The following is a 14912-nucleotide window of genomic DNA, read 5'->3' on the forward strand; positions in this document are numbered from 1 at the left end:
TTATACTCCAATTCAAACATATATGAATGGAATCTGAGGAGCTTTTTGGAGGTAAAAGAATTTTGGAAATCGGCCCAGTAGTTTCAGGACTGATTTCGTACAATCAAACAATATTAGTGTAGATTTATTTATATGTATATATTTTGTTAAAAACCTTTACTATAAACATTCTTTAATACGTAACGTTATTTTCTTCAATATCGTAAATACTTATACTCATTGATTTTTTTTTATATGCTTGCATGAATAAACCAATTATTGTGAGACTAGTACTATAACCAAACTGTATTTTTACGCGTTTTTTAATATTTTATGTAACAAGTAACAACGTCATTAAACTTAATGATTAATGATAGAAAAAAACGTGTCATATCAATGTAATATAATATTTTAATACATTCCTTATCTATGTAAGTCACGCATATTTTATACGTCTTTATGAATAATTCTATACTACCAGATTAACCCGGTTTTGTTTCTTTTAAAAAAGTTTTTTATTGGTGATTTAAGTACTATAATATTATGTGTTTTTTGTGTTATTTATAAAGCAAAAGCACTGTGGAAATTACTTAGAATCTTACTTTTACAAAAAAGAATTACGTTTGTAATAATTTTTACATGCTCTTTTAAACCATTCTTCTCAACAAACGGACTGACCTTTTTAAAATTGTATAATAGAAAGATTTCCTAAATTACTTTTGCAATAAACTATCGAATGATATGACAGCCCTTCACCTAACCCAATTTCATGGCATAATAGACATTATGGCAATAAAAAGAGAAAATATAATCATATTATACCGGACTTTATGCAAGCAGTTACGACTTACGCCATATTACTTTTTAGTCTATTTTTTCGTCATACTTTTTTTACTCTGTGGCGTAGCTCCATCGTAAGAGATATGTACTATACATATTATATCAACATAGTAATAGGATAGTTAAAATAGAAGTGAAGAAAGTAGTCTCTTAGTTATAAAAGTAAGAAAACACAGTCAATCGAAGCAATTACAGTACTGTGAAGCATGAAATTTGTCAAATAGCTCATGAAATTGAACATAAACCTTTATTTATTCTTGAACCATGTTCCAAGACATAAACAAAGAAAAAATACGTGTGACATTACAGAACAAAACAATATTAATCAAACAACACAAAAGAATTAGATATATCTATTAACAACACTACTTCACTGCTCCACAGATTATGAAAACTAAAATCAATAAAAAAATACTAACCATAAAGGCCCACTTAAGATAAAGGGCGCCAAAAGCGTTTCCATAGAAACCGTTTAGTGATTAATTATTCATCTTCTATGCGATTACGTTCGAACGACATTTTTTGTGCATTAAGTGTGCGTGTTTTGTTGACTTTGATTAGTTTGTTTTAGTGATAAATAACAGTGACATAGTTTTACGCATTTGGAAAGAGGGTAATGCTATTCTGTTTGCATCATTTTAGTATATTTTGTACAAGTTTAGCATTACACATATATGATTTCGTGCCCTTTCTCGGGTCTCGTGGTCAAACTAAATACCTAGTAAGAATGTATTTCGTGGTATTATTACCGGAAAATAGTTTCAAGCCCTTTAATATCCATAAAACTCGGCTAGAGAGATGATAATGATTATTTAATTTAATTATTATTTCAACTGTATCTATTTACTACTAGCGGTCCGCCCCGGCTTCGCCCGTGGTACATATTTACGTTTTCTCTACATAAAAACCATCCTCGTGCTTCAAGGAATATAATAAAAAAAGAATTATCGAAATCGGTTCAGCCGTTCTCGAGTTATGCGCTTACCAACACATTTTGCGATTCATTTTTATATATAAGAAGATTTATAATTTAACAAAGCTATATTCATTTCTTACTATCTCGTTTATTAAAATAAATTGTCTTTATTAATGTTAAACCCTAACCAACTCTTTGGCCTGAACAAGGTAAGAGTCTATAGGGTTAAATAAAATTATAATAAAAGCCTATTCACACTATTTACTGTTTTTATGACGTCACAAGTTTACAATATATGTACCACAAGGAATGGCATGAGGCATCCGACCGCTGCATAGTCGGATTGTTTATACAACACGATATCTGATACAGAATATGACTGTTTCGCGAAGTCACGTGGTACTTAGGTATAGTAGAGCTTATTTTATACAGCAGTTTTTTATTATTAGTCAGTACCAGTAATATTGGTATGTTAGTATCGTGTACAAATGGCTTAGTGGATTTGTATGCAATTTTACCAAGTAGGTACCTATTTAATGAAATACAAATGAAAGTTGGTTTTATTTGATGTTTTTATGTGAAGAACACAAGAAAATTAACGTAGGTACTATAGTTACCTACTACCACAGACTAATAATAATATACTACTACGTATGAAAATCTGTCTTAAATTTTAATATTATAAACCTACGCTTTGATAAAATAGTAGTATACCTATACCCAGCTAAGTATAACATCTTCTTATGAGAATATAATATTCTAGTTCGATCAATATAATATCTCTATAAATAATTAGACATAATATTACATAAATCATAATATTATTTACGTAAATATGAAACAATAAAAAGGTTTTATTTTTTACTCCGATGTATTCTTTCAATATTCTTATTTAGGAAGACACGCTTTTACGACTAGGCATGCATCAAATGCATGCAGCATGCATCGCGCACGTGTCTAGAATGAATTTATTTGATTTCCTTGCCATGTGTCAATTTAAATATTTTTCGCATACGTAAATACAGGTCAAGTGCAGGCTTAGATATCCAACTAATAAATTAATTAATATGTATTATGTAGGAACATTAACCGAAAATCAACATTTTATTGAATAGCAATGTAAGTGAATGTTTAAATTATCTGATAATTTTCGACTTTTTGCTACAAAAAGGCAAAGCGATGCCTCAAAAGCGACTCTTTTAAGAATGTCTTGCTTAATGATTGATTTTGGAATTTGGTTATCTTAATTTCAGTGAAAATCTAATATTCAACTTTCACAATATATTTCATCCACAACCAAGATAACCGAAAACTGGTCAAACGCCTTAACAACATAATAACGTAATTTCAACACCTACTATTTTTTGTTCTCAAGAAAGTCTGATTGAAAGTCGTGCGTAACAACTAATCCCTTTAGAAAAGAGAAAAGAGACAACTTATCACGTTTTGTATAACTATACTGTGCCTCGCGGTTTTACCCGCATTGCTCCGCTCGTGTTGGTCCTAGCGTGATGATAATATTCATATATAGCCTATAGCCTTCCTCGATAAATGGGCTATATAACACCGAAAGAATCTTTCAAATCGGACCAGTAGTAACTAGTAGGTACCTGAGATTAGCGCGTTCAAAAAAACAAACTGTTCAGCTTTATAATATTAGTATAGATTTATAAGATAGACTACATGACCACGAACTTTCAAAAGCTTAACGATAAATCATGCAAAATTCAGTATCTTTAAAGGAAAATTTCAATCATTTAAATCTATTCAGGTCATGAATTGAGACGTTGATTGAAGATTACATACTTAAATGTGAAGTTAATGCAATGTCCTTCGATGCTATCGTATTTTACTAAATAGTTCCTACTTGCTATGAAAAATAATAAGTCTCTCTAAACATTAAAATCTCTAATAAAAAAACATTCTTGTTGTCTCATATTTTCAATTTTTTTCTAATAGTAGGTATAAGTTAAAGAAGTTTTAAAATACTAGAAACTAAGTAAATATTAGAACCAGATTTACAACACTAGAGTATCAGCTATTGTATAATAGTGTAGTAGTAATAGTGTAGCTAGTGTAAGTCATTACTTAATCCAAGTTTCAAACCAATAAATGAGTTGTAAAAAGTCCCGTGAAAGTCCTTAATTCAATTGAAACAGCATCTGCATCATAAAAGTTACAGTTCATTGCTGTAATTTTATTATCTCTAACACATGTTCACCGAAAGATCGGTTCAAACGATCATTAATTATTTTGACGTAACATAATGATATAATAATTAACTGCTGCTACTGATTGTAAACTTTTGACTCATTATGACTTAACGTTTGGTTAATTCAATAAAATGTTTATTGCTATCAAAATTGGAACCATTTTATATGTTGTCTGTGGTCAGGGATTAAAAAAAGAAAACCATTTGAAGAAGGTGAAATTTGTGAAAAAAATTACAGATTAAAACAATTAAAACGAATATTTTTATAGACTTGTAAAAGATGTGTATAATAATAGAAATAATATGATTGGTGTTCCAAAAAGCCATTACATTAATTGTTCCAATGAAATGCTATTAGAATAACTAATGTCACATCGATTTAAACTTTTTATTCGATGATAAGATAATTTAAACAATAAAAAAGAGTTTGGATACCATCATAGAACATAGGATAATTAGTCACGGTCGCGGTGTACCAAAATTGGCAGCACGTACCTATAATATTATAGCGATACCAATAGGTTACCTACGTCAAACTATGTAAGTAGGAACCTACATTTCGTTGCCTTTAGAAGTAGGTATGCAAATTAAAAAAAACATGACCATTTACTCAGGTTCTTAACTTTATTTATGACAAAATATTCTAATCGACCCGATTTAATTACCAAATACGTTCGCAGAATTTGCCACTTTAAATTTAACTGTCCTCAAATGCTCACTTAGTAGGTGCAAAAACTTAATATTCGCAAAGTAACCCTTTAATTTCCATGATAATGCACCCATAGTAGGTTAACGGTGTAATATACTGTTACACTATACCTCTAAATAACCTAACAATGCCCCTAGATCGCATAGATTACATTAAAATCTATAGACGTCCTCACATCGCATAGGGAATAACAATGCGCTTCGCGAATATGGCGGGCTGTCAAACCTTTTTAGGTTATCTGTCAAACTGACATTCTGACGTTACTAATTGCGCGCTTATGCGCTTTTGTCGATCGCTCGAAATAGATAGTTTAAATAGGGCAGTGATTAGAAATTTGGTACACTTTAATTATAATCTTGTAGAGAATTTGGCGCCAAATCTCGAAATTTCTATAATATATTGGTATTGATAACAAATTGTCAGTAATGATGAAAAGTTCCTGAATAATCGTATGAGAAAATTATTAAAGTTTTTCTATGCATTTCAAATAGAACCACAATATTACTGGTTATTTTAGGAATACCGATAGATTGCAATTTAAAAACCAAAGAAATGCCCCACGGGTCTCTCTTTGTCATTTTATTTTTGAACTAGGTTTTTAGTTTTAATTGCATGGGAGCGATACTTTTTTTTAAAACAAATCAATACCTCAATTACACCTAACTTAAAACCGTAAATTAAATGAATAAAATAACGCATACGCTTCATACTTTGTAAGCACTTTATGTACTATGATTTACAAGATAAATAAATCTCTATCTCTAGCATTTCTAGCCAAACCTGCCATTAATCTCAGAATTAATGGCCAGCAATACGTCAAGGAATTAATAACGTTTAATTCTTGCAAACACCTGATATATCGCCTGGAACGGGTTAGTGACAATGATTGAGGCGCAGGCGCAGGTATCGCCAAAGCGGATTTCATTCGTCGTTAATATTAATCGGTTGTTGGCTAGATAGCGCCAATGGTTGGGCAACGCTGGGCCATGCTGGTGCAAATAGTTTTCTAGGATTTTCAAGAGCTTGCAATAATGAATCGAGAAGTCTTGAGGCCGGAAAAGCATTACATACTTTTTTATTATTTTTAGCAAGCATTGTATGCGTATCAAATAAAAGCCTGTATCGTGATTAAAACTAATGAAACTGAAATTTTGAAATAAATCAAATTACGTGCTAATTAAGAGAAGAACAAAAATACAGAAATAATATAAAATGAATAACTCTACTTTAATCGTAGCCTATTAATTTCATAGGACATTAATTTCGTTTTGTAATTGAACATGCTAATTTTCAACTTCATTAAGCAAATACTATAATCTTTACGGCCATGTTAGACCAAACGTTTGTCGAGTACAGGTGCATTCTTATGTAAATTGTAGACAGACGGACTATCGTAGGCTCTAGACTCGTCTCTCTTATGTCCTAAATTCCTGTGTCGAATACGATGTGACTTTGAATATTTATTGGATTATCAATTTCTCCCTACAATCACCCCAACATGATTCAAGTTATGTTTATCATGTTATACAAAGATAATCTTGTAAAAGGAGAGTACTGAAATAAATCACTAAAAACTGTTATTTTTTTTTCAAAAACTTTTTTTCTTAATAAATACCTTGCTTTTTTTGGTTTTTCGTAAAAAGTACCTATCTAATGCAAAGTTTTCATTATATTACTAAAAAGTGGTGACCCTTTTTCTCTACCTTTTAGAACATGCTACACTTAATCTGGTAATTTTATCAGTAGTGTGTTTAATTTCACTATAATAGTCTATAAATTCGGTATGTCTACGCAAGAGCACTTATATTTTCCTCCAGACTTACACGCAAAGACACTCGACTAAATTTTTAAACTGACAACAAAAAACACTACGCAGTGAGTTACGATGCAACACTCATACACTTATTTATTTAACTATTGCTGGCAACAAGACATCATACACATAACACAACGTCATAAAATTAAATAAACAAATGTGCATAATCAAATCAATTGGAGATAGGAATCATACGTTTAGACGACTGTTATTGTTATTTCCGTACAAGATGTTAAGTCTTTTCAGACTTTCGGAGTACTGTGACATTGTAATTTTATCCAAGATCATTTTATCATTAATCAAGATATTTCATAGATGCGCGATATTTACTGCATATAATAAGCATACCTACTGAATTTATTATTTCTGGGAAAAATATTTGCCTTAAGCTCCTTATATAACAATTACTTCCAATAATTTTGAAAGCAGTTAATACCACCATTATACGCACATACAAAATAGTAATACAAAATATTACCCTATTAAGGGCCGATTTTTCAATGCTTGGATAAATCTTATCCGTCCAATAAAGTATTACCTACACGATAATATTAAAATGTCACGTAAACTGTCAAATACGGGCAATTAGAATACATTTTTAAAATGGTAGTTTTATACATTATTCGACGAATAAGTTTTATCCAAGCATTGAAAAATCGGCCCTTAATGTGATATGTATCACATGTATATTATTTCCCAAATCACAGATGACATAAGCAAATGTTACGTAATGCAATTGCAACGGTGGGGTCGTAACAAGTATTAGATGCGGTTTTATTGCGCCTCAAATAGACTTGATGTGTTACGTGCTAATTGTGTTCCTTTGGGATACGATGTGATTTCTGTTCTTGTATATTTTGTTAAATAGTTAACAGGCACGCCAGCACCAAGATTCAAACCATAGACGCTAATTAGATGTAGGCAAAAATTATAAACTAAAAATTTAGAAACAAAATATTTATAGGTATGGTTCTTGTGTGGACGACATTCCTAAAAACGTTGGAGGAACGGAAGAACGAATGCACTACGAATTGGGAAACGTATGTCGTATTGGGAATGTCAGTTAAAAATAAATAAATTCGATCAGCAGATCAACACGACTTTTCTCTATACTTCGTGACTTTGATTTTATTGCACTTGTATCTAACAAAAGGACACTGCTGTTGAAAACACGATGTGACAAGCGTAGCATTTTTATCCAATAATCCATCCGATGTCCAAATCTATTAATATTAACAACACTAATGGGATTATGAATGTTACAAAATATAAAAACCTTTTGTAGTTAACTAATTCGTACTTAAAATTACACAATTCACTAATCCCTAAAACAAAATAATGTTGGTTTATAGGTCAGTAGAAATCTATGTTAGTTGCAGCAAAACGCATAGATATATCGCCAGGACGAAAATAAATCAGTCACATAAATTTTACGCGCATGAATCATGGAAAACAAGAATTTGACAAATCGCACCTTCCTTTTAAGAATATCTTGTCAGCTTTTATCAGACCTCAGCACTCAGTTTAAAATTTAAATTGTACTGTGAAACTATTTGGTCAATTTTCCTTCAGAATCAAGATCTTTTTTGACACGGTCACACTACTGCGTGACCGTGTTAGTAATACGGATTCCGTATAACTACTGTTAGTTATACGGATAATTAAAATAGTTAGGTAATAGCATCGATCATCTTTAGTTAAATAATGTATGAGATTTAACCATCTTTAGGAAAAAAATGTGTGAAATTCATCCATCTTAAGAAAAAAAACTGCGTCAACAAGATGCGTCTTATTCAAGTATTCGTGTTCTTTAAAATATTATAAAAATATATCCTTGAATACATTCATAAAATTGTCTAAATTCCATAAAACCCTACTTCCTAAAATAGAATTGTTTAGTAAGTTAGTTAATAACAAGAGTATTTATTATCTGTTTTATTTCCAGACGGTAGCCGACCAACGACCAGCCCCCGTGGAGATGCAGGCCCGACACAATCTCTTGTGGCATTTGCTTATCGATCTCCCTATATTATTATTGGGTAAGTTACAATATTATGTATTAGTGTTAGACTTATAAATATACAAAACGTTCTTATTAATTGGACTAATGGAGAGCAAAAGAATTGTAGAACCTGGACGTTTTTCGAAATCGATTTTTTTATACCTTGGTGCAGCATCAAATATTTGAGCTATTATTAAATAATACTAGAAATAAATGTCTTTTCTTCTTTCTTTCTAATACCATGGAATATTTAAGAACCTTTACATTATAATTTGACGAATTCGTAAATTTTGCAGTAATTTTATCAACAAATTTACAATTACGTACAATTTTTAGAACTAAACAAATCTCTAAACATCAAATTAGAACAGTAGTCTATAAACTTATAAAGATTTATTGGCATTTTAACTACTTGGACATTTAAAATCACTTTAAACTGCGCATTAATAGATGATCCTATTAATTAATTACATAATGAGCTATATTTGAAATTGATGAAGCAATTAAGAGCACATTATTATAGTTTTGACCAAGTTCAACGTATACTTAATTGGCTAGAGCGCCTGGCGCCTAATTAGAGCTGATAATTACGCTGGCCCTAATTTTTGTGTGTGATCACGTTTCACATATTATTGTCGGGAATGTTCCCGCGCTTATGTTCATTATATATTCCTTAAATATATATTCATTAATAAAAAAAACTGTACGTAGTTGAAACTTGAATAAACGAATGTTTGAGATATTCTTATTGTTGTGAAAAATACACCATGAGAAATACAATCAAGTTACGTAGATAATTTTTAAGGGACTGTATGTATTATTACACCGTTTCCATTATCATTAGGTATGAGTTTTAAATTTCTTCATATATTATTCTTACACATTTTTTAGCTATTGTTATAATTGAACTAGATTTATGTTTCTAACGTTAATTCTAATCAAAACAAAGGACAGGTTCGTAACACAATAGGGTATAAGTAAATTAGTAGCAGGTCAGACCACAATTTGTGGTATTTGGTTACCATTGGTTTGTGGTTTTTGGGTTTCATTACTATAGTATAGATATATGTAAGTACATATATTAAATGTTATAATAGACTTAATAGTGTTTTTGTCGGCGGCTTCGCTGGTATCGTACATAATGACATGAAATTAAATAAAATGAAAATTACGGTTACGATGTAAAAGTACTGTTTCTATGGACACATTAAAAATAATTTACATTGAAGATGAAATAAATGGTAATAACTTAAATATTTGTATGCCACGATAGGCATTACTCAGTGAAATATCATTGATTTTCATATGTTGCCGTAGAAATTGTACAGCATTTTTTTTCTATTTTCCTAGTTTTTACAAGCAAACGAATATTACTGTTATTTTTTACCCATTACTAATCTATAACCTACATCAGATTTAAAAATTCGATACGTATTTTCACAAGACCATAAAATTTGAACAATGATACGTAATAATGTAACACAATATAACAGTCTATTAACAGAAGTATCCATTACAAAAGAGTGTATTTAATTAGATATAACAATTCATGTATCAGTTACACAATGCGTGTGGTCAGTTTGTGTGTCAGTTTGTACCTCGAAAACTGTAGCTCCCGAAATGATCACAACTGGACTGTGGACATAAATGTTTGCTGTCTTATTATAACGGTACTAATGTGGTATATGAATGAAGCAAACTATTTTTTTGTATTAATAGGTAGGTACTTGTATTTAATTGTAAACTTTTGGTGATATGCGTAGGTACCTGTGTCAAAGCTTTCATAAGCTTTTATAGGTGTAAATGTTAACAAGTTTAAATTAGGTATACATAATATATATTATATGGTTGTTGAATTTTGACTTTGTGATAATAAGCAATTTAATAGAATAGGTGCCACAATAAAATTGTGTGCAAAATAATGCGTGCGTTTAAGTAATTATTTTATTGTGAAATAAAGTCAATCATGTTTGTTCAGTAGAGACTATTTAGACTTTAAGTTTAAGTTTAAGTTCAGAACAGAATATAAACGATAGATTATTTCCATTTTTATTGGGATATAAAAATCTTACACCTAATCCTAAAACAATAAAAAACCGATTCTCCACTTCACTGTACACGCTTGAAACTCGACACCACATAAACTGTCCATCTAAATTTATTTAACAGTATTTTAATATAACCACATAGTCATAGGAATGACCCCGACATCGCTGACACCGTGGGTGGTCGTCACGGTTGACATTGTTGACACTTTTGACATTGTTGACATAACGCTGACACCTCACGACGTTACGGTACAGTCGTGCACACATGCGTGTTTGCATTTTCTGTTTATTTTATGTACCTTTTGCTAATCGAGCAGAACCTTAGGACTTTGTTTGGAGAAGAAATTTCTTGAATTTAATTTGGTTGATGGACGACTTGACATTAAATATACAAAACTTATAAACAAATATTTTTCTTAATAGAAGGTAATTGTTATATTACTTATTGAATTTCTGTATAAATATCTTTTAAATATGAACCATATACATTTTTCGGCTGTACAGTAGTACTGTGTGTAGTATTATACCTCTTTATTAAAAAACGTGATTTCTACTTCTAATCTAATCTAATATTTCTTGCAACATTAACTTTCTTTTCACACCTACATTTCCTATTTATGTGAATGTCAAAAATATCTATTACACAATAAAATACAGAATAATATCAACTGTTAGATAGGCTTATCTGGTAGTATCTTGACTTCGACGCGACGGTACAATATCAAGATCAATGTCATTCGTATTTCCCCGATCATGACCGTGTAGATAGCTCTATCAGTAATCTATATAAATAAATACATGTATATTATGTACGTAATAGACAATAGTATATATGGATAAAGAAATATGTTTCCGCTTGAATGTAAAAATAACATCTTTTTAGGGGAAATCTTTAAAAAAATTAAGTTTTCCCTTTGTTATATACCTACTACGTTTGGTTTAAGGCGCGTTAGTATCTATTAAAAAGTGCTTTGAAACGCTACTTATGAATGAAAATAAGGTTCTTAGGTCTGGTTACATAGTAATAAATTCTACGAATATCTTAATATAAAGCTGTTTTGCTGAAGGCAATAAGCTCAGATACTAATTAAAATAAGATAATGCATTATCTGATTGTATACAAAACTGCAACTTATCAACTCCCGAACTAAGACATGGGTACTTCTTGTAAACATACTTGTTATACATTTATATTCTTGTGAGTAAATAAATAAAAATAAATTTCACTTAATATTAAATATACAGTGTCTATTCAAAAGTTGATTAAAAACTTATTTTTATAATATAGTAGATATGTTTTATGTTGGTATATAGAGAAGATAATACATAAATCAAAGTCATCTAATTAAACTCTACCAAAAAAAAGTAAAAGCTCGTAGATTTAGTTCCCTATTAACTTGAATAAGTACATAATATCACATGCTATTACTTACGTTCAATTACAAAGTAACTATTTGCTAAACTAGTCTATCACATTACAAAACATTCGGCTCATTATTTTAGCCGTTAACATGTAACAAACAAACAGATTTACTTCCGTATTTTGTTTGGATTTATTTAACCTATACTTAGCAAAGAAATTGTATAGCTTTTAAGTTTTAATGTATAATTTACATACCTAATTAATAATTATCATTGTATCTTGCAAATGCATGTAATTTCATCCATAAATGTTCAGCCGCAGATAGGCGCACATACATTCAAATGTCTTCACAAAGTCGTAAACTTTGTGACATCTCTCTTTATTCCTTTGAGATTTTGATATCAAGCCCATATACGTTCCCACTGCTGGGCCACAAGCCTCCTTTGAGGTTCAGGCCATGATCCACCACGCTGGCCAAGTGCGGGTTGGCGGATGTTACATGTCGTTGAACTTTTGATTCTTCGACAAGTTTTCGATTTTGATATATCTCACAAAAATTACTAAAACATGATATAAAAGCGTAAAAATAATGTAATTTTTTATGAATTAAGCTATTAAGAGACACATAAATCGGATAAGTTATGTAACAAACTAAGATAGCTAAATGTCTTGTAATTACATAAGTTGATAGTCCAGAGGTCAGTCTGGGTCCTTTCATTAGTACCTAAGTATTTAATTTTATTCACGTTAATAAAGTTACAGAAATAGTCATTTTATTGGATTTCATTAATTGTATCATTTGTTATTTTATCGCTTCCCTGTATTCTTACTAATATATTATTACGAAAGTGTGTTTGTTTGTCTTTTCGCCACAACGGATATAATATATTGTTTTTTCTTCAAAAAGGGGGATCAGAGTCTTTCAATGTAGGTACATTACCTACCGTTCTTTCAGTTCTTCAAGCAGTAATTTTATCAGTCTGTCTGTAAGTATATCTGTTGATTTCCAATCCGTTTAAACAGACGAAAAAACATCCATCTCTGAACATTTGTGTGTCTGTCCATCTTTCTATAGGAATTTGCGACACATCACACAATCATTTGAGCTTTCTTCAGAAAAAGGTGGGAAAAGTATATCCTAGATGTGGCAATGTTGATTGCTATTATGACCCAAATCGTGTCGAATCGTGTACAAATAGCATTTGTTAAATTGCACATGTTGCCATTTTTGTGAACCTCTCATTTGACATTTAACGATTATTAACAAACATGTACCTATTCACGGATCGCGTCCAAAATGAGATACTGCGCTCATAAACAAAGATATTCGATGTAGCTCATAAAGCTGCTGAACTGAAATGGGCTGGCCATGTTTGCCGAATGTCGGAGGAGTTGTGGGCAAAAATTACCACTTTGTGGATCCCCAATAAAGACAAAAGGCTGCGAGGCAGGCCCAGAATAAGATGGCGGGATGAGCTTGACTCTCATTTAGCAGATTGGAGCAAAATTGCTCAAAATAGGGAGAAATGGACTGAGGGAAGAGAGGCCTTTGCCCAGTAGTGGGACAGCCATGGCTCATAATAATAATAATAATGTATTCAGTATTATGAACCTTCCAGTTAATAGTTAACTAGGAAAACATTCCCATGAACATTATTGGGCTAGGTTCTTCTTTATGTTAATGTTTCTTCGTTTGTGCGTTTGGTTAAATAGTACAATAATTAATAAAAAAAGTGTCTCTATCTTATAATCTCCTATTCGCTCTGTGAAATACTTTAATTGTAGTATTTAGTACGGTAATAATAGTATTATATTCGCCTACCTATTTGTGGAAATGTTGCGTAAAATTTCATTATTCCAACACAATATACAGTTATATCAAATAGTCAATTGACACTTGACAGTACCATCTCTTATATATAAAAATGAATCGCAAAATGTGTTGGTAAGCGCATAACTCGAGAACGGCTGAAGACTGAACCGATTTCGATAATTCTTTTTTTATTATATTCCTTGAAGTACGAGGATGGTTTTTATGTAGAGAAAACGTAAATATGTACCACGGGCGAAGCCGGGGCGGACCGCTAGTACTATAATAAAAGTACAGCTGAGAAATAAGTCTACTTTATAAGCACGGTTGAATGAATAAATATAAAGTTCTTAAAACAAAACACACTTAAAAAAGCGAGTCCTCAGAAATCACATGACATTCCCAGTAAGGCATTACCTTATCTCATGTAATGGTGGATCATTTACTTTACATTACCTTTATCTTAGCATAGATTATTCTAGAATAACGCGCTTTAAGTGCTTTTTAATATTCCAGAAGTGAGATCTTTTATGACTGTCCAAGAAATTCTTATTGATACTTAAATGGTCTAATGTCGCCATCATACATAAACAAGTAATTAATGTTCAGTAATATTATTATTTAAATATATATTGTAAACCACTTACTAAATAAATAAACTGCTTAAAATAACCAACAATAAGTTGAATCTATATTTAATTTATTATCTGTATAATTTCTGACTTAGCATGTCTTTGTGTATCTGTGGTATAACCTATAAATTTCAAGCTTAAAAAATCGCGCACCAAACATAGCTGCAACAAAAATAATAAAAAAATGTCACTTTTTTACGTGTTGCATTCAAAAAAATTAAAAACAATAACACGTCCGTGGTTTTTTTTTTCTCGATCACGATTCGCGTATTGTTCCTAAATTAATTATTTTTGCACGTCCGCAAAATCACTTCCGTGGCCAAAAAGATAAATAACAACAGGTCTATCTAGAGATTATTGCTTCCTGGTGATTATAAAAATAATAACGGTGTTCGAACAATTATGGGACCTTTTTGGAGGTTTGTCCCATTTTTCAGGGAAGGGGGAACAGAAAAATGCGTAGAGGCGATCGTGCAGTTTTCTTATTTATTGTGTTAAAGACAAGTTGGCACAATAAACACTGGTAAATACTAAATATTATAAACTTGAATTAGCACAGTTATCCTTTTTAAAATAGTTACAGAA

General features: G+C 30.9%; 1 protein-coding gene across 2 annotated transcripts in view; it reads left to right on the forward strand.

Annotated features, from left to right (window-relative positions):
• LOC149481450 (phospholipid phosphatase 2-like) overlaps window positions 1-14912 on the forward strand; it is a 78619-nt gene that overhangs the window by 41688 nt on the left and 22019 nt on the right. For both annotated transcript variants that reach the window (XM_089705028.1, XM_089705029.1), the window contains exon 2: window positions 8418-8511. In XM_089705028.1, the coding sequence (XP_089561154.1) occupies window positions 8418-8511 (94 nt within the window). The remainder of the gene's footprint in view (window positions 1-8417; window positions 8512-14912) is intronic.

The sequence above is a fragment of the Colias philodice genome, chromosome 16 (genome assembly GCF_061535455.1).
Source record: "Colias philodice isolate Cphi_HAF_F1 chromosome 16, ilColPhil1 Martin Lab GWU primary, whole genome shotgun sequence".
Taxonomy (NCBI): domain Eukaryota; kingdom Metazoa; phylum Arthropoda; class Insecta; order Lepidoptera; family Pieridae; genus Colias; species Colias philodice.